The following is a 27,963-nucleotide window of genomic DNA, read 5'->3' on the forward strand; positions in this document are numbered from 1 at the left end:
AGCATATCCAAAGGCTTCATGTTTTTTGCTTTCAAGTTTATGCCAAGTCAGCCCAATATTTTATATAAAGATTGCTACACTTTTCAAACATTACATTTAACATTTGTTGTAATATAATAATCATCTTATATCACTGCTTAGAGAATTTGATAAGTTTGTCTCAAATCATTTGTATTTATCTGATTTTATTTCTATAATATATATAATATAGTATAGGGGCAGTCATGGTAGATGGATACTGCGTTACACTTAAGGATGAGTGTATTGTACTGGATACTATTGTTCGATAAAAAGTTGTTTGGTCACTTAAAAGAGTTTTATCAAAGATGATGAGGAATTAGGGTTGTGACTTTCGTGGAGCTAGAAGTGTAAGCCGAAAAAGGATGTCATTAAATAATTGGTTATGTTTGAACAAGGGCTGGAATGCGTCATCACCTTACGTTTATCAAATTGACTCATGGATTAGGATTAGATATGACGTATGAATATTCTCGGTGATTTGCTGATGAAAACCATTATGATAAGCAATCTATGACTAAATCTTGTCGTTTTTAAGTGGATTAATTAGGTTTTGTTTAGCATTGATTACTTTGTGTGCCAATAACGCAAAACGAGATTCCACTTTCAGTGAATCTTAGGAGTTGAGGCGTTTCGGTTTTATATTCCACTTGTTGCACCTGTGATTTGGTTGATGAGAAGGTTGATCACACTATCTTAGTTGTGAGTTCTCAGACGCTATTTGAGATTGTTATGTTCGTTGAGCGGTTTTTACACACACCAGGTTAACAAGATGGGCCTTATCTTCTTACAAAATGTCACATTGTTCACTATAGTCGAAACAAGCCGAGACGTGCTCTAATTTTGCATGATGATCCAAAAGGCTAGATGTTCATCGGTTCGTAGAAGGGATACTTGCTCCCATTTAAAGACGGAGGAAATCAAACTTTATTCATTTAACTCAATTAAATATAGGGATACTCGTTTATTTTCTATGTTGTTACCTATACTCATGCTAGCGTCAGGCTAAGTTTTCTTTTTTCTGTTATTTATTATCGTTGTTCTTGAAAAATATAAGGAAATGAATATGACTGATAAATCACACAAATAATCTATTGGATAGTTATAATCTTGTTGCCTATTGAAGGTAAATACCATCTAATGCTTGTTAAGTGTCAACTTAGAATTACATACGACTTGGTTAAAATGGTTCTAAGTGGTACCATTATTGTTAAAATGGTTAACGGGCAGATGAAAGAAATCGGTCGATCATTTCAAGACTCCCGTTCCAAGGTCATGGACGAACATCGACAGCACACCTGGTTAAAAAGCTACTAAACAGGGTGTCGATTCACACTCTGAAGCTACTTGTGAACGAGTATCAGTTTATACACAAGATGAGTGACGGCGGCGCTTCATGCGACCACCATTTGTTTTCGTCTTCGGGGTTGCCGTGTGCATGTCGGATTGATGGATACATAGTTAACAACACATGTATCCCAATAAAGGATGCGAACCCGTTCTATAGGAGCTTAATTTTGATCTAGCCTATCCGTAGAACAAAGAGCCATACTATGAAGCAGGTCCACGGGACATCAGAGATACGCTTTCGTCCATAAAGGATCTTAATCAAAAGAAAAGTTTTTTCTCCAAGATCATATCTGCTTTTTCAGGGAGATCTAAAAAAAAGGAGCCCGAGAGCGGGCGTCCTAAAAACCCAGATCCCCCGAGGCACAACTCATACACCCCCGCTCCAGATCTCCCCAAACACAGCTCCTACACCCCCTCATTGTCACAAGGGCCCAGCCAAGAAACCCCCACCCCCTCCTCGCTGCCTCGTTCGTTGTCCCAGTTATCGTCGCGGTTTAAAATTCCGGGCATGCGAACTAGAACATCGAAACCTACGGGAGCTCACATCGGGTTTCCTTTAATGGTCTTGCCAGCGCAAGTACCGGTGATAGAAATGTTTAAGAGCCTCATTCCCAGTTGGGCACAGCCGTTTGTCTCAGACATCAAAGATGTACGCCCAAACGGTAACTACGGTTTCCGAGCAATCGCCGTGGGTTTGGGGAGGCATGAGAAACACTGGCAGGATGTTAGGCGTGGAATGCAGAACGAGATGGAAACGAACAAAGGGTGGTGGAGGGCGATGTTAAAGAGAGAGGATGATGGTTTGTGTGATAGGGTTCGTTCCAGCCTTACATACTTCTACACGGTTAAACCGGCGCTGCCGAGTCATTGGTTCGGCGTACCCGCTCACGGGCACGTGGTTGCTGAAACATACGGGTGTGTGTTAGTCAACCTACACGACAATGACGCCGAATGTTACTTTCCGTTGAGACTCGGTCCTGACTTGATTCCGAATCCAGTGGTTATAGGCATCGCTAACTAGGGAGGTGATCACTTGATATATATCAAACTGGAAGGGGATTTTCCAATGCCGACGCCGGACCGTAATTGGGAAAGAAACGCTGAACCAGCAGCGCTCGAATAGAAAACATGGTACGAACGACGTTTGAACGACTACAGCTAGATACGCCAGGCTTGGTTAAAGACAGGCCTTGCGATACCTCTAGAATCCTCGTCGTCATAGCATTTTGTATCAACGTATATATATAAACACACACACACACACGCGCACACATTGATACAAGACAATGTATCAATGTATATATATAGATAGACACACACATACATTGAAATTTGTTTGACAATAATACAAATAACAATGTTTTTCTCCTCCTATGCTGTCAATTTTCCCAAATAAAAATAATAAATACTAGTAATAAATAAATAATATTAATAAATAATAGGCCTAATACACTGCGTATAGCTCATACGCGGCGTATTAAACCCCATATAACATCGCGTCTGCTGTAAATACGTTATTACGAGCCAAGACCTAGTCGCAAATCGATACGTTTACTCATGTTCATTCAATACGTTAAAGGATCGATACATTACATGGAGGATGAATACATTAAGGATCTAGAGTTAATACGGCATGGTAACGGTATACGAATAAGTTATGGCACAGATCTCTATGCAATAACACCATGGAAGGCCTATTTATAGGCTGGGCTCATTCGTTAGACTTGTAGTAACGAATGAGACCTCTCATTCGTTAACAAGGTTAACGAATAAGGTCTTTCCAAAGCCAATTCACTAAACACCCTTAGCGAATGGGTATACCTTAACGAATGAGCTCTTACATTAACGAATAGCCTAATCTTTAACGAATCAGGCCTTATTCGCTAAACAACCTTAGCGAATGAGCCTTTATACATTATGTGTAAAGACTAAACTACCCCTGGTCTATTCGAACAGCTGCGGACACCAAATCCGTGCACTTACTTCTGCCCCATTATTGTTATTGTTTTCAAATTTCAAACTCCCACTTCTGAGCATCCGAGCATCCAAACACGAGCCTCTATTAGACCGACACCGACAGGACACCACACTAGCTTAGGAGATTTGACCGACACACCGACACGACATGGAAGTAAGTTTCTAATATTATATTGATGATGATGATGATGATGATGATGATGATGTTGTTGTTGGGATGATGATGGCGTATAGCCCTATACGCCGCCTCTGATATATATTTATATTTTTAATTTATTATTTGTTATTATTATTATTAATATTATTTATTATTATTGTTGTTGTTATTATTATTAATTATTATTATTATTGTTTATTATTATTTGTTGTCATAATTATTAATATTCATTATTATTCTTGTTGTTTATTTATTATTATTATTGTTATAGTTTGAGGGCGATAAGATTGAAATGGAGCTTGAGCAGGAGCAGAGGCGGGGCCGGGGGCCATAGTGGGTGACGGCGTGTTGGTCGAGTACCCACATTTGCAGTTCCTGGAGGATAACGACTACGACATACGATATAGGCACCTACGACGGATGACCCCGTTTAACAACACGGTCATCTGTTGCCCGTTTTTGGAGTCCTGCGGCGCTCACCAGCGCAGACTGTACGCCTTGGAGCCGGTGCTTCAGTATGGCTCTACCAGCGCACCGAGAGTTGACATTAGAGGTTTACTCCACGATACACGTTAGGTATGTTTACTCCAAGTTATATTATATTATATTATATTATATTATATTATATTATATTATATTATATTATATTATATTATATTATATTATATTATATTATATTATATTAGGCCGCGTGCATCGAGTATGCCAGAGATTCAGATGAGGGAGCCAGACACTGACACATAAGAGCGTTCGGAGGTTTCCTTCCGCATGTTGGGGCAGGACGTCCACCTCTCCATGGAGGAGTTCGCGGTGGCTCTGGGCTTATACACAGAGTAGGAGGTACGCCTCTCGATATACACGTTGAGCATCCACCATATGCCAGACGACGACCTGCGGGTATGGTGGATGGCCGTCAGCGACCATCCGTTTGGGGATAGGGCCTTGGACACCAAGGCCAAGGTCTCGGCTATTATGGACCCGCTGCATAGGTACGTTCTTAAAATGTATTGTATAATATAATATATTATAATATATTATATTATATTATATTATAATATATTATTATTTTATATTATATTATTATTATATTGTTATTATTGTTATTATATTATATTACACAGGTACCTACACAGGCTGATTGCGACGTCCATCGCGGGTCGCAATCAGGGCGCAGAGCACTGTAGCCTCCGCGACCTGTTTTTTTTTAGATGTGTGACAATCGTCAATTTCAGGTTAACTCCGTTAACTCAACTCCGTCAATTCAAACTTAAGATCACTGAATCTATAACACACACTTCATTACATTTAAACTAGGGTTTAAATGCGCTTAACACTTACTACATGTGTAGTCTTTCGGGATTTGCACCGAAACGCAAACGAGTTGACGCAAATGGTTGATGAATAAACGAAAAACGTCAACATAATAATTATGTGATAATTAGGTGTTAACATATGAGTTACTTGCTTATATTGTATGTAATGCTAGACAAGAAACAAGAACTAAGTTAGTTTAAGCTAGGAAAAAGTAATACTTGGAAGTGGAGGGGCCAAAGTGTAACATAGTTTTCTATAAATATATCCTTAACAATTAACTCTAACTATTATTATTCTTTCTTCCTACTTCCGATCGCAAACCCCCTCCCCTTGCTCCTTGGCTGCCGTCCACTATACACACACCTACAACCCTCAATTCAAGTTTTTGATTGAAGAACTAGGTGCTAGGAAGGTATAATTGATCATCCTTTACATCCTTGTTACTTGATTTTGATGTTTAATGGGTTAATTGAAAACCCTAGCTTGACCGATTTCATGTATGTATAGTTAATGTGATTTGTTGTTGATTGGATAATGATTTGATAACTAGATTGAATGTTGTTGCATGTTAATTGTTGTGTCTATGGTTTGAGTTCAAACAAAAACCCTAATCATGTATGTAATGGGTAATTGATGTGCATGGATGGTGTTTATGGAGTCTAGAGTGTTATATGAATGCATGATAGTTCATAGGTTGTTAATATATTGAGTTTGGATGCAAACAGTTTCTGGACAGAATGTGTATATGATGTTTAAGTGACTGTAACGAAGTGTAAACGTGAAAATTGGTTGAGATTATTGGTACTACAGTAAACTAGGTTGAGTCTAGTTTCTATAAAGTATAAACTTGTAATTTTTGGACAAGTAGAAGTTAACTTTTATGATTTTACAAAAACGTTGTGCAAAGCTGAGCTGTTAGACCTGCTGTTAGGTTGTGTTGTAAATGTTATATCTCATGAACTACGAGACCAATTGGGTTGGTTCCACTTCTGGAAGTTGACTTATTGAGTTAGGAACCTAACCCAAGTGGTCTTGCATTTATTGGATTTTTACGGGAATTGCAAATAACATTCTGTTGCGCATGAATTTGACTGTTATGAGTTTGCTGTAATGATTTGATGATTGTGAGAAAATTATGTGGAATAAAAAAATATAATTAAATATGTTATGGAAACCTAAGACATATATGCTTCTGTGATGATTTTTGGTAAATTAATTGAGATGCTATGATCGGTGGAATAGTACAATCTTTCAAGTAGGATTTCTGTCTCGGTGAAACTAGCTGCTGAGTTTTGTGAAAATGCATGAAACATGATACTTGCTAATTTATTGTTGTGTTTTGACCAAATTGCCCCTGAGGGGAATGATTGCAAATTAATTGTCGTGTTTTGACCAAAATGCCCTTGCGGGGAATAATAGCTAATTGATTGTAATGATTTGACCAAATTGCCCTTACGGGGAGTAACTGCTAGTGATGTACTTTATGAATACATGACACGTATATGATTGCTTGCATATGTAATGTATCACAAATACCCTTGTTAAAGTCACATACGATTCACAAACGAAACACGAAACATGTTATGTGCATAGGTATTATGTGCCGGGTCTAGAGACTCGATAATATTCCGACACTTAGAAAAATCTCTTTATTGTTTTAGAACGCTAGAGAGAGTTTTTCGGTGACGCGCATCTTGGTGATTTAATTTGGGAAATTCTTCGCAAACAGTGAGTTTCACTTTCCCCTCTTTAAACTGTTTTCAAACGCTTTTCACTTGGGGGAGATAACATACTCCACAACGCATTTAAGATTTTGTTATAAATTATATATCACTTGTAAAGGCTAAGTGGCAAACGAAACATTTGAAGTCCTACACATCGAACCGGTTAATATTTAGAATAGCGAGTCACTGTTGAGTAGTACTACTGGGTTTGACAAACCCCACCCAACGCTAAACTCGACTGGAGGTCGAGCGGGTGTAATTTTGGCTAACACGTACCATGGTCTGGATGACCTGGTGACAAGGCACTTAATAAACGAGTCAGCTTCGGTGTCAAACACTTAGTAATACTTGCTTTATAGGCTAGCTACCTATAGATATATAATTGACATAACACCATCTGTAACGCAAAACGCTGTAACGCAAAACGCTGTAACGCTGTAACGCAAAACGCTGAACGCAAACGCTAAACGATTTATTTTTATATAACTTGTGAACTCACCAACCTTGTGTTGACACTTTTAGTATGTTATTCTCAGGTAGCCGAGGCGGACGCGCGGTTTAGGAACATGCATTGCTTGAAAAACTTTTAACTATGCAAACTTACTTTTAACTGTTATCATTGGTTTTAAATCGTCCTGCGTGACGTAACATTGTTTCTATGGTTTTACGCTTCCGCACTTATTTTCATTTAAACGTTTTTATGGTTTGATTATAACTGATGATTCCGATCCTGTTAGTTCACACCCTCTGACGGTAAAACTCCGTTAGTGGATTTTGAGGGTGTGACAAGATGTCTGCTGACTGGCACGCATTGCAACCTCGCTAGGGGGTTTGCAGACTATTTTGCCACATACTACCACAGACAGCCACGAGGGTCCTTGATGGGTGGCGGGTACGTCACCTAGCTTGCGATCTCTCTGTGCCATGGAGCCCTGGTGGACGCCCTGGTTACCCCTCGATCCATCCGCGCCCGATGGACCGCGGTCGTTGCGGCAGCATGCACATTGTGCTTTCGTTCAACGGGCACAACGGCCAGTACGACCGACTGGTGACCGGGGCGGGGCACGTGCCCCTTACGTCTCGGTGCCTTTAGTCCAGCCTCCCCCGCTCGCATCACCGGAGGTGCATATCTTTGATGAGCCTGTCGACGCGAGGGAGGGGGCTGACGGGGATTCAAACGACGGTGGTGACGGACATGAGGATCCAGGCGCACATCAGGTACTTTTTAATATATTATCGTTTTACTGTTTCTTTTAATTTGTCTGCTTATTAAACGTATTTTTATTGTTTTGTTATTAGGCGCCGCCGCAGCACGTTCCGCGCACATATCTCTCGGTGCGTCTGGATCCCGCCACCGATGCCAGGTTGCGGGCCGTTGAGAGCCGGCCTCTGCGCGATCAGGAGGTGCTGTGACAAGGGCAGCGGATGGAGTAGATGGGGCGCCAAATCAGCTGGATGGTTGGCTGTCTGGCAGCTATGCAGTCTGGACAGCACCACACCGTGCCCCCGCCACCCCCTCCCAATTTTGACTACGAGGCGAGCACGTCAGACGTGAGACGCGGACGGGGCGACGACGTGGATGCCGCCGGTGAGGGTTCGGGGGCCAGGCGCAGGGTAGAGGACGACGACAACGTTGGCGACGTGGTGTTTAGGGCCACCGACGACATCTTTGACTTCGGGCCCTTCATGTAGATTTTTATGTTTTATTTATTGTATTTACTTTTATTTGTATACTTTATCTATATAACACTGGTTTTGGTGTATATATGTGTTAATTGTTTTGACCGAACTTTACCAAACGATTTCGAATAATAATAATAATAAATAACAATAATAATAACAAAATAAAAGAAAACAAAGAAAAAAAAGGAAAAAAACATAATAAGACAAAATTGGTTGAGTTTTCTAGAAACACCCACTAATACGCCGCGTATAGAGCCGCTATACGCGATTACGCTGCGTGTTAGTTGGTTTTTTTTAACAAAAATAGGGATGATTGTAGAAAACCCCTAGAAAAAAAGGTGACCGTTTATTCATATATGAATATGATAAATTAATGATAAATCCATTAATCATCTTGTGGTCATTTTCCTCTAATTCATGAGGGGCCTTTTCGTATCTACTAGTCAATTTCTTCTTTCAAATTCTTTTATTTGAAAACGACACTCCAAATATTTTTCACATGGAAATGTATGGTTATCGACTCTTAAAAGTAGTCATTTTCTTCATCCCATTATTCTCGTTCTACAGGCTATCACCTTTAAAACAAGATGTTAGACAAAACAATCTTACGATTACATGGTTACGCGATCATGCACCAAGTTGGTCAATCATTTTGTTCTCTCAGTTTTGCCGGAATATAAATTAACCGATTTTCCAGCTTTGTCTATAAATTCTTAAGTTAATTTCTTAAGTGTCTTAACTCGGTCTAATCATTTCTTGTTCGTACTTTATCATGGTTGGATACTTGGATTATTATTTATTCATGGGTTAGGTTCAAATAAAAATTTTGATTTTCCTAAGAAGGCTAGGAAGGATGGTATTTTTATATTAACATTTTTATATCAAAACCCACTTACTTTAATCTCAAAACCCATTTAACTTAATTTCAAACACCCACTTACATAAAACCCACTTACATCTTCACTCATCTCCTACACCCACCACCACTCCACCGCCCACCGCCACCACACCCGTCACCCACCGATTAAAGACCCATTTTTAATAAAATAATAATAAAAGAATCGGTTAAACGGTTCGGTTAACCGGTTTGTAACCGGTTTTGAAATCAATAATATAAACCGGTTACTAACCGGCAGTTAGGAACTTAGGATCGGTTTGTAACCGGTTAGGATTGGACCAGTTAGTAACCGGTTAGGATTGCACCGGTTAGTAGTAACCAGTTAAACTTTCGGGTACGAACCGGTTAGAAACCGGTTAACCAGTTTCTGTGTGCACCTCTACTTTAGACGTGCATAAACCGGGTCGGTAGGAACCAGTTCTGCGTATATTCAGGTATTTGACTTGGTATTCCAGATTTTTTCGGGTTTTGGGTAGGGTCGGGCATGGTTTTAACCGGGCATTTCCAGCTCCGGTTCCGGTGAGTTTGGGTCGTTTTCGATTCCGGGTACGACCCCGAGGAGAAAGCCTATACCGGTCGGGGTACGGGTAGGAACCGGGTATTTTATGCACCTCTACATACTTACATAGTTACATGGTGTCCACGGATCACGAAACGGTGGTATTAATTTAAGATCAGTAATAATAACTATTGCTTAAGCTAAATGATTTTCAAAATAATTTTAATACTAGATTATTGTTTTGTTTATACGAGTGTTATAGCCCAGTTTATGACCACGTAAACTTTTATATAGATTAGAAACGTCTAACATAGCTACTAAACTAATCATAAATAGTAGTATATTATTGACTATTAGATGCTATAATCTCAGCCAATCAACTAAAAACAATATTTTGGTAAGGTGATTAAGGTGTAAAATAGGAAGTAAATTATCGAGTCACGAGCATGGTTTGACTATCATAATGATATAATGTTCTTTTAACACACTTCAAAATCTTCAATTTGTAATTCACTTAATAACACGTTTCTCATTATTCGCTCTTAGTGGTACGTCAAAACTTTGTAATGATACGCATGACAATTCGAGTTGTTTTATCAGTCTTTTATAGTCTGTTTTCTATTATGAATATACTACAATAGGGGTGTTCACGGTCCGGTTTGACCGGTTTTTAGGTCAAACCGTAACCAAACCGTTAGTATCGGTTTTTCATTATTAAAAACCGAAACCGAACCGTTGAAATTTAAAACCAAACCAAACCGAACCACTACCGACGGTTTGGTCCACTTAACCAATTTACTTTAGATAAAGTAGCCTTTATTCAATTGTACTTAAGTGTGATGTACAATACCATCATATCTAATATAATGTATTTTTAAAAATTTTAAATCTAACGGTTCGGTTTTATACGACCGGTTTTTTGTGTAAACCATAAACAAACCGTTCACTACGGTTTGAAAATTTTGAAACCGACCGACCACAAGCTAAGAAAAAAACCAACCGTGAAACCAAACCAATGATCGGTTCGAATGATTTTATGGTTTCAAACCAAACCATGAACACCCCAAAACAACAATCAAAAGATATAACAATTCTTGATACTTTCCTCACATGTAAAAAACAATTGAAGGGAACGTGTCATCTTTTGAAACCCTACTGTAACTTCTAAAAAACTATTTTTTTTTATTTATTTCTACATATAATATGTAAGAAACCATTATTACAGAATTTATAGATTCTTATGTAGTTATTTTACAAGTGTTATTTTCGTCTATAAATTAACAAATAAATATGTTTGTTATCTATATTGTATTATAATTCAATCAAGTTACTTTTATGAAAAAACATATCATTAAAAACTTATAATAAAAGTCAAGTCAACCAAATTTGACACTCCCACTAGGTTTATCCTTTCAATCCAATATTCCAATTAGTGGTCCGATGGCTGATATCTTGGGGCTGGTGAGTGGTGAGACACGGTTGGTGAGGCTGTTGGCTAAACTTTAATTTAATTTTAGCCCCCCTTATGTTTATAATATACAAGTTTTCCTCAAAATCACAATGTGTCGGTAGGAAAACTGATATGTATACATAATAAGTTACATACGGACAAGTCATTACCAAAATTTAGTATAACATCACTAAGTATACTATATTTACACAAATTGTATTTATTAATAAATATATAAATATGTCATTGAATATAGTATTTTAAAATTTTTAAACACTATAATGTATCACCTAGCTAGGGCTTAGCAAAGGGCTTTACGCAAACCGAACCAAGCAAAACCTGACCCGTTCTGAGACCGACTTTGGCATAAAAACAACAATCAAAGACCGGACCCTGGCGAAGAAATCACGCTCGGTTATATCTTATTATTAATACTGATTTTGGTAATTCTACACATTAATATGATTTTGGAGTTGGACGTATCTAGCATAGGTTGAGAGGTAGCCATTAACGTTTCCACAGATCCGCCACTACTTGGAGAGCACTATACAACCTCGGTTTTTTAATTCAAAGCATTGGTTCCTTAATTGATTTTCTTTCGTTCACCTAAGAGGCATCAACTTTGAAAAATCGTTAGTCTGCGATGGATGCATTCCAAACAATAGGGATGAGCAAATCCGGTATTGATGCCAGTGGGATTCGGTACGATACCGCTATTTCCCGACTTTTGCATTAAATACCGGTACCGGTACGGAATTAAACATTTCATCCCTACCAAAAAGTGATGGTTCTCCAATTTAAACACACGTGATGCGATATTCAACTCAATCTAAATAAGTGAAGCTTAGACTCGGGTCCATTTATTAAGTAAACTTATTTTCATGCTCAATATCAAACTCATTTAAACCCGTCTTGAAACAAACTTTTAGTACGACATTCTCAAGCACCTCATGAAAAACTTCACTTGTTTACACCCGAAGCAAAACCCTTTAAAATAATATAACCAACTTAAACAAAGTGTAAAGACCTATCTAGTATACTCGATAACTTAACTTATACCCAGTCCTGGCTTGTTTATTAAGTAAACTTATTTTCATGCTCAATCTCAAGCTCATTAAACCCATATCGAATCAATCTTTTAGTAAGACATTCCCAACTACCTCACGACCAGCCTCGTTTACACCCGAAGCACAACCCTCTAAACGATGTAACCAACTTAAACAAAGTGTAAGGACCTATATAGTATACTCAATAAGTGAAACTCAAATTCGATAAGTAAAACCTAGACTCATGCCTAACTTGTTTATTAAATAAACTTATTTTTTATGCTCAGTTCAAACTCAATTAAACCCGTCTCGAATCAATCTTAGTAAGACATTCTCAAGCTAAGTAGTTAATGCGGAAATATATCAGACGGCCGAGGATCGATATTTGAGATATCGGTAATTTTAATATCATACAGAATTTATATATATAGCACTTTAACACTACTACACTAGCAATTCAATATACTCTTATATATTAACACATTATCCTTTTGTAACTTGCAAAACACTAATAATTGTAGCAAGTAGGAACTGATTAAAACTCAAAGCACCAACATTAAAGATTAAAAGTTGAAAATTAAGACTTAAAACACTTATATTGGGAATATCGGTGAAATATCGGTCAATATCGCCGATATTCTGATCACTATTTTGACTGATATTTCACATGAGAACCGATAACCGAGATACCACCGAGATTGACTGCCTAGTTCTCACGTACCTCACGAACAACTTCACTCGTTTACGGTTACAACAAAGTAAAAGGACTTGTTTAACATACTCTCAAAACATTAAGGAGCCAAACACACACTCTCTTCACACTATAAATCAATCAACAGATCCACCAAATTTGATGTACCCTCCATCTGCATACTAAATTCACTCACAAAAATGAAGGTAATCAACAAGATCCTGGAGTCCACGTCATTCGGGTCGGGCGGAAAACCCGTATTCTCATTCGAATTCTTCCCGCCAAAAACAGAGGAAGGAGTTGAGAACCTGTTCTTGGTCAACCTTAGGTACAATTTTTTTTGTTGCAACTAAAAGGTCCTTCTTGCAACTATCCAAAATTAAAAACACTACTGTTTTGCTTGAATATTCATAAATATTTAACGTATGAAATATATTAAAAAAACCAGTATAAAGATATTAATGTAATTTAACTCATTCAACATGTTCAAGGAAAGGTTCAAACTTTATCAAGAGTCCCACTTTTTTTATCAACCACAGTGAGTATGTGTTTCATGCTTATGTGGCATGAAGATGCCTAAGATCTTGAAGATGTTCATATAAGTTTTTCTAATTTCTTGTTATATTTCTTCTATCCTATAAGTTAAAAGGATTTTAGTTTTGAGAGCTTTTATTTAAGGTTTATAAACCTCTAAAAAGTTTTATGGATGATCGAAATAGGTTTATAAAAATAGACATATCTATGGGTTGATGATGTGTCGCCCAGTCAGCAAAGGGGGATTTTTGTTTTAGGGGTGTAGTGGTGTATACACAAAAGAATTAAAATAATATTATTTTCAAACACAGAACGGCAACAAAATTACGTCGTCCCCCTTCCCTCTTATCGCGCGGGGGGCGGGGGTGTTCCTCTTGACTACCACCCAAAATCGCCGGGAATTGCCGCCCAGTACACACGGCCTTAGATATAAAACTGGCATATTGTATTTATTTGTTTGTAACAATAAATGATGTTTTTGGCTTTGAAGGATGGGGCCTCGCGGGCGGGTACGTTTACCAGAAAGCATATATAGAATTCTTCTGCTCTAGTGAAAAGTTAAACGCTCTAGTGGAGAGATCGAAGGCGTACCCTTCACTCACATACATAGCAGTGAATAAAGAAGGAAACTTAATATCAAATGTGGGCAAAAATGATGTGAATGCAGTTTACATGGGGTGTGTTTCCAGCTAAAGAAATCATTCAACCAACTGTCGTTGACCCGTCAAGCTTCTTAATATGGAAAGATGAGGCCTTTGAAATCTGGTCAAGAGGGTGGGCCCAGTTGTACCCTCAAGATGATTCTTCAAGATCACTTCTTCAAGAGGTTTGTTTTCAATATAGTTTTTAGAGGCATTTATATTTATTTATTTCATTAAAATTAACTTGTTAAATAACTATTTTACCCTTCTACAAAAGGATTTTAACATATTTCCCGTTCCTAAAACATATATATTACAACATATTTTATCCATTTTATTAAAATTACTATGTTTCTCATTTTTACGAAAGGACTTTTAGTACGTGTTCCATGCCGGCTATGCTGGTAACGCATCTGACGACAATTACACGTCAAGTTACTAGTGTTGGACGAGTAATGGGCACCTGAGGCGTAACTGGCGTAGGTTAACGTGTCTGACGTCAGTAAGTCCTTTAGTAAAAATATGGGTAATTAGGCAAATTGTCATGCAGTAAGTCAAATTTAATAAAATGGATAAACATATTATATTTATGTTTTAGGAAAAGGGAAATAACTAAAAAAATTTTTGGTAAAAAAAGGGTAAAATAGTCATTCAATAAGTTAAATTTTAAAGAAATGGATAAATATATAATTGATTTTTTGGCTTGGGGAAATATGTAAAAATCTGTTTTTAGATTTTATATGACCTGTTTAGATGAGCTTAATTTGATTATTATTTTGTTATTGATTAACAGGTGCAGAACACTTACTACTTGGTTAGTTTGGTTGATAATGACTACATAAACAGTGACTTGTTCAAAGTGTTCAAGGACTTGTAAACCGTGTGATCATGATCCGCGTTTGTTCTAATGGATCTCTATAGAGAAACGATGGTCTTGCGCTTACAGTTTGCTATTTTCACGTCTTTTTGTATTTGTAATGCTGCCACACATCCGTTGCGCAAATTACGTGTGCTTAAGCAACCGATTTATTTATTTCCGATGACCATATGAGCCCGTGTTTGGTTGCATTAGTATAAGCATCAATGCATGATGTACCCAACTAGAGGTGTAAATTGTAACCTGTTAATCAAAACTAGTTAATAACCAGTATAGAAAAAATCGGAAACTAAGCGATACTAACCGATGGTTAGGTACTGGTTAGGGAAGTTTACATAGAAACCTGTTGCTAAATGATACTAACGATGGTTAGGTACTGGTTAGAGAATTTTACATGGAAACTGGTTAACTGAACATAGATTCAGGGTTAGTGTTGATAAGATTATTTTCAATTGATTATTATTAGTTAGCCGGTTAATAACCGAACTAAATCGGTTACATAGGTTAGGGGTCCTTGACTCAAAACCGGTTAGAATCGTAACAGATTATTGGCAATAACCGATTTTGACTAGTAACCAATTATGGTTAGTCATCGATATTCCAAAAACCGGTTAACTAGTATTTGCACCACTAGAACTAGGGGTGTACAAAAAAACACGAACCCGAAAAAAACCCAGAACCTATACCTGAGTTTTTAGTACCCAAATCGTACCCGACCTTACCCGTAGGATACAGATAGGATATGCATTTTATTACCAAAACCCTATCCGGAACCAAACCCAATTTGTACCCAGTAATACCCGAAATCGGAACCGGGTTTTTCATATATCGAAAAATATTCCAAAAAAGTGCAACCCCTTAAAAATCCAATTTATACCCCAAAAAAGGTTTTTTTTTCAATACCCGAAAATAGGGTATTCAAATACTCGGACCCGGACCCGATGCATAGGGTCTGGTTTTAAGAGACAATACCCAGACCCGAACCCAACCCGGGTATAGCCACTACCTGATTTTTCAATACCCGATCAATAACTGAACCTGGTTTCGGGTTTTGATAAACCCGATTTGTGCACCTCTATCTAGAACTGCCTATCTCTTTTGGGTCAGGTGAGGTCTGGTTCACTAGATTACTTTGTTGGGCTTGGGCTTGTTCGTAGTCCATACGTATTTTCCGACAAATTGTCTACATGAGACCATGAGTTACATGATCACAACAAATTTTAAAACTCAAGCGTTGGTAAAACCCGAGTGTTGTTGATCCCTGGCGTTAGGCGACTAGTCTATGCAAATTCAGGTGGTTTCCGTTATGTTCTTTACGGTACTGAAACTAAAAAGAAAATCGACATTCGGTTGGTTTTCGTTGCTGTATTAGAACTAAAAAAACAATCACTAAAAAATGAAAAAAAATTCTTTTCCACCGCTAAGATGCCACAAAAGTGACACAATAGGATCCTTGCGACACCCAAGTTTTAAAAGATATTTAGGAGCAGAGGTTGGTAGTAATAATAATAATAATTTTAATTTGTTTGTGTATAAAGATGTTTAGATTGTATTTGACCTGAAATATTGAAATGACAAATACAATTGTGTTGGCGCTTGCTTACCAGTTCCCGCCACCCAATTTCCGTCAGTTTCACTTCAAACTTCAAACCCTAACACACACATATATGTAAATCAAGAGAGTATTAGGGTTTTGTAGAACGATGACGATGGATTCATTCGGCGGCAAGGCCATTTGTTCAATTTGCTATGATGATCTGAAACCAATTGCTGAAGATCTTCAAGTCATTTCAATCTGCGGCCATTACTTCCATGAACTCTGGTGTGTAGCTCATTATTAATCCTATTATTATTATTATTATTATTAATTTATCTATTACGATCTTTTTTACTTGGTATACATAAAAAGTAATCCTTTTATTGGTAGTTATTTTCATTGAATAATCTGTGATAACAACTTTGTAAAGCCCTAGTCTATAATTGATGAATTGTAGAAGTGTAGTCTCTAGACAGAGATGGACCAAAAACGATCAACCCGGTTGGGCTAAACTGGTTTCAAGACCGACCCAACTCGTAGGTTCGCATAGTGGTTCAAACTTCAAGCTTTAAAGTTTAAATAATCAAACTGGTTTAAGAACTGACCCTATTCGGTAAAAATGAACTTTTGTATCTTAATCTGTAAAAACCCTAGTCTCTCTTCTTTTTATGCAAAATGATATCTTTTTACTACACAAGTGGTGGTGACACTTGGGTTTTACTTTTTTTTAACTTAACATGATCTTATAAGTTATATGGTTTTGGAATTCAATCAAGAATTTGTACTTCATATCATCAAATTAACCTTTTTTGACCGATTTTCATTCATTTTTACTGATCACCGATCTTAGGTAGGGGATTAACCAATCAGTTTTCGGTTCAGTTTGGTTTATTCGGTTAATTTTTCGATAATTTTTGGTAGTTAACCAAAATCAAATTTGTGCTAGATTTTCGACTTAGAACTGCGCTAAATGGATAAATACGTGAAATGGAGGTTTAGGGTTTAAATACATGAAATGGTGGTATAAACTATAAAACATGAAATGGAGGTATAGAGCCTAGAAATGTATGAAAATATGAATGGTTCAATACGGCTCAATACACTTCTGAAAAGAGTTCAATGGGTCGTGCACAGTAACTCAATGACGCCGAAGAATGATAACTTTGTTTTCACTAGGATCGGTTTTGCTATTCAAAAGGGGGTAGGGGCCGTAGTGCATAACTTGTTGCCCGCTTACCTGCCTCTCTATGTAATTGGATCCTTTTATTTGTCAATATAAATTACCTGCTTTTTCTTCAAAAAAAAAAAGAAGCAATACCCGATTTTTGGTTATTTCGGTTCGGTTATTGCTCATCCCTTTAGGGGTCGATTACGTGAAATCGCATCAGAAGCCCGGCGATTAGTTACTAATTTCCGTTTAATTGGTGCCAACATCCTATTTTTACAACTTCCTGTCAGTTCTGTAATCTGTGCATATGTAATATTGATGGAAATTGAAATCAACAAATTTAGAATGCTGTAATTGTTATCTAATGACTTTCAAGTTCTCTGCATATGATTCATATGCGTGGTGTAACTGGTGTATTTTTTATTTACTGTTCACTCTATCATTTGTTAAATTAGATGAACTATCAAATAACCCTTTTCTTGATCTTGATTGTGCCTATGTTATGTTGTATGATAACATATACTACTTGCTAATGCTTGTTGTGACTGCAAATTACCCTGTAAAATTGACTACGAGTCATTTACTTTTTTGTTGAAGATTGCATCAAGACGTTATAGTTTACGAATTTTATATTTATCAATTATTTTTTCTAATGGTGGCAAAAATCTAGCATACAAGAAACGTTTGAGTTTTTTTCAAAGGGGAAGAAAAAATGTCCAATTTGCAAGCAAACATGTTCAGCATCTGATGTGAGTCGGCTCTATTTTCAGTCAGTTGGTGACTCAAACAACTCTCAGAAACCGCAAACTCAAGAAGATCCAAATGAACTTAAGTTAGAGGTCAGGAGACTTGAAGGAAAGATTAATGAGCTCAATTTAGCTTTAGAACGTCGAGAAAATGATCTCAAAAACATGAATAATGAGGTAATCTAACTATCTAACTATTACAATCCATTTATTCTTATTTGTCTATAATTTTGTTGACTACTTTTATCTGATTACGGTTATGATATATTTGTTCTGTAGCTTTGCGTGTACAAGCAGCAAACACACACAATCAATAGCTTACTTAACTCAAAAACACAGGCAATCATCAAAATGCTAATTTTAAACAAAGCTCTTGGTTATCCAAATTCAGACACGATTAAGGTTATTCTTGCTATTAAGTATGTTGCAGGAACTTAATAAATCAGAATCAGAGCGCATTAAGTTGCAGGAGACGAATACTGCTTTAGCCAAAGAACTTGCTGCAGTCAGATTGTAAGTAATCTGGTTCTTAGTTTAGATATTACATGCATAAGTGTCATAGTTTTATAAAATATGTAATGTGTTAAATATAACTGCATTTGTGTCGAAATGGGTTAGGTTGGGTTGGGTCATACACCTATCTGTCCAATTTATACTTTATATACATTTCATAAAGTATATAATGCGTTAAGTACAACTACAAAGAAGTACTATAAATAATCTAAATGTTTGAATAAACCAATTTGGATGGTTGTATGCATTTTAAATACAAGTCGAGTAACGTTCAGTTTGTTTGACCCATTAAACCTGTTTCTTATAATTAAAGGGGTCGTAATTGCCACTTCTAAATTATAGGTCTTATTTTGCACTATTGCAGGGTCTCTGATTTCGACTTGAAAGAGAATGAAATTGTCAAACTTGCTTCTTTAGACGAGACCCACAGTAAGCACAGTGTCGACATTCTATCAAAGACATTGGTTCACCGTAACGAGTAAGTTATATTACCGTTATAACCTTCATATATGCTATTTTTACATATTTACACAGGGCCATAATGTGGTGCTGCATGTTTTTCTAATAGGTTGTATAAGGAACTAATGGTTAAGTACAAAACTCTGGAGAGAAACGAGGCCCGTTCTCGTAAAGAGCTTGAAAAACTAAAGGTAAAAGTAAAACCCATACATAACATTTTTGTGTAACTAATCTTATGTTTAATAGATGATTTATCGTGCTAACTTTTTTATAGAAAAAAATTAAAAAAACGGAGACAGCTAAGGAAACGAAAGAAAGCGAAGTGGACCCCACATCAGCATGTACACCGCGGGATACAATAAAGGAGCCCGGCATTCATCTTGGAAAACCAAAGAGGTTAAGAGCGTGTGAAGTTATTAACGAAAGTAGTAATAAAGATGCTGCTGGTTCTTGCATTTTAATCGATGATGATGATGATGTGCCGAAGGTTTCGGTTTCACCTAATTCCTCATCAAATGATTCACCTAATAATAAAGATACAGACTTTTGTTTCACAGCTGGACTTCTCGGTCCAGGTGGAACACAAAGACACCTGGGAAAATGGTGCAAAAAGAGTCAAAGTAAAGGGTTTAATGCATCATTTATGCAAACACAAGCATCTGATGATCATATTTCTGTTGGACCTGACAGTAGAGGTGGTACGATGAAAATTTTGAAATCTCAAACTCCATTCTCGTTTGTAAGTTTTCTCAGTTAAACGAACGGTTTACTTTAGTATGCTTTCGGTTTTCATCTTATTTGCTTCTGCATTCATATTTAAGTGATGCTTGTTTTGTGTGTGGTTATTTGCTGACCCTTTTCAAATACATACAAGCAGAACTCTAAGGGATCATTATCTTCTGGTAGCAGTGACAAGAATGAGTCTAAAGCAAGTGTTTCGCAATCTCGGGGGAGCTCGCAGATCAAACACTTTTTCAGTAAAACAGGTCAATATGACTAGTGAGTAAAACGTGATGTAGATTTTATCAAGTAAATGGTTTTTGGCATATACAGTTTTAGAAATGGTTACAAAGTTTTAATTGTTGTTTAGCATTCACCTTGTAACAATTATGTTTCTTATTTTGAGATAATTATACAAGAACCATTGTTTGATATATAAACGCTAATATTATCTTAGGGGTTGTTTGTTTGGGTCTGAATCAGACCATTAAGATTTAAGAAGTTTATATCTGATTCGGTCAGATATGGGTGTGTTTGGCTTGCTAAATTAAAACCTCTTAATGGTTCAGCACACCTCTGAATTAGGCATGAATGAATTTACGATATTAGTCTAAACTTTGTTCTAGTTTTCTATCTGGTCTTCTTGTTCTTAATTTCATTTGGCCGACGAAACGGTTGGAACTACATCATAATAATATCGTGGTTCAAAGTCCACTTCACAAATCCGGAAATAAGCTTTACTTTTCGGTTTCTTGATTCATCTATGTATATATCGCCTAGCACATTAATAGTTCAATGTTGGTACGTACATGCCACAAAAGTTATACGACCACTTTGCGCCTTGACTCACCTAAGGTCTTTGATTTCACCATGTCAGGCATTACTTGTTAGTCATAGAACTACAATGAACCATCGTAGCTCAACGATGATCATGTAGAAACTGCGAACACCCTTTTCATGATGCCATAAAAACCAATTCCGTCAGCATCCATAAAGATTTAAACTAGCACGTAATGCACACATTCCACGTATAAAACAATGATTTTCACATTCTATGTCTTTTAAATAACGTTTAGTAAAAAGAAGTTTAAATTTTATACCCCTAGAACTCGTTGTGTTTCAACTTTCAAGTAATCACACAATACACAATGTGTTTTTCTAGCCATACCTTACTCTATTTTCTACCAACACCCTAATCTGCGTACATTAATTAAAGTTGACTACAAGTCTCAATAGAATTAGTTTTGACCATTTAAAATTTTTCTCTGTTTTTTGAATTTCTATAGTTTACTTTAGTTTTACATATGTATTGATCTTTCGAAATTATTTTTATTATTGTCGAGTTATTATATAGCTATTTATAGATTATAAATTCCATTGTGAATAAAATAACTTCAATTCTCAAATCACTACGTTACTATAACATCTAACATGTAAAATCTAAACATGTTTTAACCAATCTTTTAAAAATCGGTTTTTCGGATTAAGCTAAAAAATGGTATAATTGGTTGAACCGGGTTATACCGGAAGGTTCAACCGGTTGAATAGTTTACCTTATAATTTCATATAAATGCAATTCAACTTAAAAAATAACCTAAAAGTAAATGATTCCATAACAAAAAATAATCCAAAAAAGTTAATTCATATTAAAAAAATAATTCAAAAGCACTCAAATTTAAAAAAATAGTCCTAAAGTTTACACGTTTGATGTTAATTGTTGGGTTAAAAGTAATTTTGATAAAATATGGGCCACAAATATCAAAAATTTCTCGGACTTAAAACCGGTTTGCCGGTTGAAACCGGTATTTTAGAAAAAACCGCCGGTACGATGTTCTAGCAAACCGGCCAAAAATACACGGCTTTAAATAACGGACTGCTGTGTGAAATCCGATTTAACCAGTTCAACCTGCCGGTTTGAACCGGTTTTTAAAACACTGGTTTTAACATTGGAAACTTGGAACTAAATTGCATTTATAATAATTTTGTTATGCCAAGAAAAATAGTAAGTATTTAATTTTATGTGAGTTATGATTAACTAGTCATTTTCCAGAAGCGTTGCGTTGGTGTGTCGAGGCAGGTTGGTAAACTTGACGGTGGTAAACCTAAGCGTTGCCAGCCACAATCGTGAAGATGGTAAGTCGATGTGAATTTGGCCGGTTTCGGTTACAGGCGTTATTGTACCATAACTAAAACAAAAAATATAACAAAAAAATTATAAAAATTGAGGTGAACCAATGAGGTGATGTCGGTTGGTATGACGCGAACGTTGTCCATCCAGGGCGTTGAGATAACGAGTCTACGCAAATTCAGTCTATTTCCGTCAAGTTAGTTACGGTAATGGAATCCGATACTCAAAATGGTTGGAAATATTTTAGGCCAACATTATTTTGAAGAAATGGACGATTGGACAATTCTAGAATGAGACGTACCTGCAGCTTTTTGATAACTATGGGATATGTGTGTTGTACATCAGGGGGTCCATCCTTTTGTGTATTTGCAGAGAATCAAGTTAGTTGTATAAAGTGTAAGCATGTGATAGCAACCAAAGCTTAAGGGGGTGTTTGTTTTTTCTTCAAACATCTTCAAGGGAGCTAATGTCTGCAGGCGCGCAGACATTACCCTTGAAGACTGTTTGTTTTTTTTCTTAAAACAGATCTGAAGTTATCTTCTTTCATCTTAAAAGAAAAGCAAGGAAATCTTGCTTAAAACATCTTCACAAAAAAACCCTACTCTTCTCCCTTTGCAGCCACCCTCTCATCCACTGCTCCTACCACCGTCCGCCAACACCACCACCCACCGTACGCCGCCACCACCACCCCCGTACCCCGCCGCCACCGTCCACCACCCACCACCGCCACCACCACCGTCCACCACCCACCATCCATCACCACCACCGTCCACCACCCACCATCCATCACCACCACCGTCCGCCACCACCACCACCATCCATCACCGCCACCACCACCATCCATCACCCACCACCACCACCATCCATCACCGCCACCACCACCACCATCCATCACCGTCCACCACCCACCATCCATCACCACCACCGTCCACCACCCACCATCCATCACCACCACCGTCCGCCACCACCACCACCATCCATCACCACCACCGTCCACCACCCACCATCCATCACCACCACCACCATCCATCACCGCCACCACCACCATCCATCACCCACCACCACCACCATCCATCACCACCACCGTCCACCACCAACCAAAACCATCCACCACCACCACCCATTGTCCACCACCACCATCCACCGCCACTACCCACCGTCCGCCGCCACTACCACCATCCACCACCACCACCTTCCACCACCCACCAAAACCAAATCGGCATGGCAAGCAAAGACTAAAAACTAGATGTAACTTGAATAAATGACTTCTATCTTGTGAGATAAGTTTGACAGTTATGCAGACAGTATCAGCTTATAAAAACAAACAGTCTTATATTTTCAGCTTGCAGATCTTCAGACCACATCTTCAGTTGCAGACATGAAAACAGATGAAATCAGCTTGCAGACAGTTTATGTCTGCAAAAACAAACAACACCTAAAACAATATGTTATACAATATATGACTTTTTACCTTTTTATATATTTACTTTTTTTTTTATTTTCTTGAACAATTTGTAATATACTCTTAATTCAGTCATGTTACCAACATATCTACGACTTAAGTCTATGTATAGAGGAAAGACACATTATTACTACAATGTTTCTTGAGACGATACAATATATGCATACAACATTTGGGATAAATTGTTTACATTTGGAATGTGGGCGTTGCGGCGGTGAGTCGATGTGAATTTGGTCAGTCTCGGTTACGTTTGTTACGGTACTAGAACTAAAACAAAACGATCGGTAATACCCAACCGTTGTTGGTCCCGGGTGTTGCGTTGGTGAGTCTGCGAGAATTTGGTCGGTCTCGGTTACATTCGTTACGGTACTTGAACTGAAATAAAAAGGTCGGTAAAACTCGGGTGTTTTGGCGGTTGTCACACCCCGACCAAAGGCGGCGGAACATGCCGAGGTGTAACGATTGTCCATAAGCACATGACACTAATTAAAATGACAGTATTTAATAAACTCATTTCATTTCACAACATCGAAAATGTCACATAACAACTATCCATAAAATAACCATAAACAAGATATCACCAAATATGACAAATTTGATATTGTTCATTTTTACTAATATCCTAAGGTCTTTGATGTCGTTTTCTTCATAATCATAAATCAACCAAGATGCAAACCTGCAACATTTCATAAAATAAAGTTTGTCAACACAAAGGTTGGTGAACAATTCATAAGTTTAATCATATTAGTATATAATAAAGATAGCCACTAAACTTGCATACGAAACGATAAATAAAAGTGGTGATTTGGATAAATAGATATCGCTAAACACATTAGCGACACCTAGCTATAAGGGGATGCCAAATAGTCTAGTATTTTATAGTTATCGTTAATTGCATTACGTTAACGACACCTTGCTATAAGGGGATGCCAAATAGTCTAGGATTTTATAGTTCTACCAACCAAAAGCGATAAACACATAGGCATATAAGCATAGAACACCAAATCGAGCAATTATTTAGGTAAAGTATACAACTACGTTTGTGGTTTAAGATTCAAATATAAAGCATTTTGTTGAATAAGTATGAAATGTCACCCCCAAAATAAAAGATGGAAAATGGGGTATGAAGTACTCACCTTCAAGTAATAAACTTGAAAGATGATAATTTGGAGATTTGTCAGAACGACGAGTTTAACGCACAATGCCTAAAAAGAAAAGAAGTCTTGAATTTATAAAGGTTGTCTTGAATGTCTTTAAACAAAATAAATGTTGAGAAATGTAAATAATTAAAGTTCAAGGTTTAAAATGTAACTATTTAAGAATTTATAATAATAACCCTTTAAAAATGTAAGTTTGCTCGAAACCGGGTTAAAGTATCTAACCTTAATATTTACTCAACCTATGTTAAGTAATAAGATGGGTAAAATGCAAGAATGCAAATCCCTTTGGAATAAATATACTAAAACGGTTTTTTTTATCGAGTGTTCGGGTTGTCGGTTCGGGTCTTGATAATTGGTCAAACCCAAAGTCAACTTTCCAAAATATTGAATGTTATGAGATAACTCAATAAAATTTAATAAGACTTAACCAAGTATGTAGTTCCATTGTTTTAGAACTAACAACGCACGTTAAGCGAGTGTTCGGTTTTGTCGGTCTAAACTTTGTTATGATATCAAGTTGGATCCAACATTTCCAAGTACTTAAGAAAATATTTAAAAATCAATTTGTAACTATTTTTAAAGAAATATACAAGTCTTGATGGCTAAAAAAAACACACTTGTGTGTCTTAAGTATGTAAGAATCGGTTTGGTTTTCACATGTCCAACCACTAAAGAACTTGTATAATAATGTACAAATAAAAAAAATACTTTAAGTTTTACAACCAAAAGTTAACAATAAAGTCTTTAAACAAAAGTTCGGTTTTCGGTTCGGATCGTGTTTCGGGTTAAGACCGAGGTAAGATTCTACAAACCCATAACCATAGAATTTGTAAAAATGATTTTAGAAACTTAGATCTAACAATAAGCATGTTTAAATAATTATTTAACAAAACTAGTAACAAAGTTCGGTTTGCGGTTTAGAGCTATTTACGGTTAAACCAAAGCATAGACTCTTAAAAACCCATAACCATGGAACTTGTAAACATGACCAACAAACTAAAATAAGCAAGATTAATATGTATGAACAAGTTATATAGATGTATATATATCAAGGACACGAAGTCCTCAATGAAGCCTTGCCTTATGAGGTCCAAAACCTCACCAACCGAAATCGGAGAAGTAACTACCAAAGGTAAACAAGGGGTGTATATTATATATATGTTGCACAACCATAAACAAGTATTAATAAGGCTACATAAACTAATTAAGATGAAAGACTAAAAACTTTCAAGAACACTTAAGAAGATAACCTTGAATCTTTGATGTTTGAGAGAGTTTTTTTTTTTGGAGTTGTAGCAAGGGAAAATGAAGAGGAAATGTGGTGTATATATAGGGTAATGTTGGTGGTTAAATATGGGTGTGAGACACAAGAGTTTTCATGCAAAATGGATCAAGACAAAAACACAAAACAACAAAAAAAAAAATAATAAAATATATAAATAAAAATAAAGGTAGGATGTTTTCAAGACCCAACAAGTGTGAAACAATATTATAACATAAATTCATCATTTTGATTATAACATAAGCTTCGGTTTACAAATCGATTCGGTTTACATAATAAACAAATACAAAAACGAATACAAACAAGACCCGAAATTGACGAATGTCACAGCGGTGAGTTGGTAAAACTTGAGTGTTGTCAGTCTCGGGCATTGTGGCGGTGAGTCAGCAGGAATTCAATCGATTTCAATTACGTTCGTTACGGTATTGGAACAAAAAATCAAAAAAACCTTAATGATGACATGACACAATGCCGGACCGCCACTTGGCCCTTCAAGATGCCTTGCGGCACCCAGCTTCTATTTTATACATATTAGATAACTAGTTTTAGAGCCCGTGTCACACACAGGATAATTCAAATTATAAAACTATAAGTAAAATAAGTAATTACATAGCGTATATGAAAAAAAATGTATTACATCTATGCTTTTATCTATACAATGTGTACATAAATTGATTTTATTTATATCATAAAATGATTTTTTTAAATGAACTTAATAAAAAAATGTCCGTGCAAAAACATACTCGAGAATGCTTCTTTCTATTGAAAAATTCATTCTCGGTGTCATATATGTATGAAAGAATTTTGGTTATGAACTAATTTCGGAAATAAGACTTCTCATACGATAGTTCTAACCATTCAGCCTAAATACAAAAAGAGCGTTACCTTTATTGATATATTTATCAGTTTACCACCCATTAAAGGAAAGTAGAACATTAAATTGTAACAATAGATGTTCTTCAAGAACTATGTTTTTCTGAGCTACATCATGAAAAATATTTTGATAAGTTTTAGAAGGCTTCTTGACTTTGTTATAATGACAACATAAAAAGAAACATGTTAACCCATTCAATTTTGTGAATATTTTGTTTCATTTGAGCATAGTTTAGCATGTCATGCTTCCCATACGATGTTCTGATCACCATTAAAAGAAAAATTAATGTTGACATAAATATTTCAAATTTGATAAAAGTTAAGCATTGATAGGCATGGGGGTGGCATGTCGAAAAATGTTCGCAATGTTTTCTTAAATTTTAATAGTTGAGGGAAAAATAGTCAGTTTGTCAAATCCCGAACCTTTTGATTATTTCAAAAAATGCCCTTAAAAATAAATTTGAAACCCGAATCATGTTTAAAATTTTAACTTTCATACTTTTGACATTTTAAAGTCACACGTTAAACCCATAACAAATTTGACGATAAATCTATTTTGCATTCTCAAACTTTTAAAACACTCAAAATTTTCATTTTTGACAACAACAAATTTTGACCAAAATGTAGTTAACTTGTACCAAACAATCTATTTACCAACTTTTGACTCATAAAATCAAATTTAAGTTTCACAAAAAAACCCGAAACAATTTTCATTTGAGAAACATGATTTGTTGTTAATTTTTGGAATTCACCAAGTATTTTGAATATATAGTAAAATAATATGTTAATAATTATATTTATAAAAATATATAGATTTTATATAAATATAGTGTAAAAGGAAAGTGAATAATTACTGATTTATTACATATATTAGGGTATATTAGTTTTGGAGGGAAAAATTATGAGAATTAACCAAAACATGACAAGTGTCTACATTTATACTTTATAAGAATAGGTAGATAATTATATTGTAAAATTTGGAATGTATATAATATATTATCATTCAATGTTATTTATATTAAAATAATTGATAGTTTTTAAAAAAGAAAATGATTT

The 27,963-nt window shown here is 36.3% G+C and overlaps 2 protein-coding genes and 1 pseudogene across 3 annotated transcripts; all 3 read left to right on the plus strand.

Annotated features, from left to right (window-relative positions):
• Positions 1-1,960: 1,960 nt before the first annotated feature.
• On the plus strand, positions 1,961-2,389 carry LOC143563044 (uncharacterized). The gene has a single exon (XM_077050685.1). The coding sequence runs from the start codon at positions 1,961-1,963 to the stop codon at positions 2,387-2,389; it is 429 nt and encodes a 142-aa protein (XP_076906800.1).
• A 9,324-nt stretch (positions 2,390-11,713) lies between these two features.
• Positions 11,714-14,934, plus strand: LOC143563045 (methylenetetrahydrofolate reductase (NADH) 1 pseudogene; annotated as a pseudogene). Its single transcript, XR_013140590.1, has 3 exons — positions 11,714-11,750; positions 13,832-14,167; positions 14,776-14,934. The product of XR_013140590.1 is annotated as a methylenetetrahydrofolate reductase (NADH) 1 pseudogene (transcript).
• Positions 14,935-16,562: 1,628 nt separating this feature from the next.
• LOC143563046 (uncharacterized) lies at positions 16,563-20,039 on the plus strand. The gene is made up of 7 exons (XM_077050686.1): positions 16,563-16,681; positions 18,235-18,487; positions 18,590-18,649; positions 18,702-18,823; positions 19,188-19,301; positions 19,392-19,503; positions 19,557-20,039. Exons 1-7 carry the CDS (start codon positions 16,563-16,565, stop codon positions 20,037-20,039), a joined length of 1,263 nt encoding a protein of 420 aa, XP_076906801.1.
• The last annotated feature ends 7,924 nt before the right edge of the window (positions 20,040-27,963 follow it).

Source organism: Bidens hawaiensis, unplaced genomic scaffold (genome assembly GCF_021521415.1).
Source record: "Bidens hawaiensis isolate Kalapana, Puna unplaced genomic scaffold, B.hawaiensis_p1.1 tig00021201_1, whole genome shotgun sequence".
In the NCBI taxonomy this organism is placed as follows: domain Eukaryota; kingdom Viridiplantae; phylum Streptophyta; class Magnoliopsida; order Asterales; family Asteraceae; genus Bidens; species Bidens hawaiensis.

Bases quoted from the DNA above. Each gene is read 5' to 3' on its own strand.
- LOC143563044 (XM_077050685.1), top strand. From the start codon at position 1,961: ATGTTTAAGAGCCTCATTCCCAGTTGGGCACAGCCGTTTGTCTCAGAC.
- LOC143563046 (XM_077050686.1), top strand. From the start codon at position 16,563: ATGACGATGGATTCATTCGGCGGCAAGGCCATTTGTTCAATTTGCTAT. The intron at 18,650-18,701 runs GCAATCATCAAA...ATCCAAATTCAG, and splicing joins TACTTAACTCAAAAACACAG to ACACGATTAAGGTTATTCTT. The intron at 19,504-19,556 runs GTGTAACTAATC...ACTTTTTTATAG, and splicing joins AACCCATACATAACATTTTT to AAAAAAATTAAAAAAACGGA.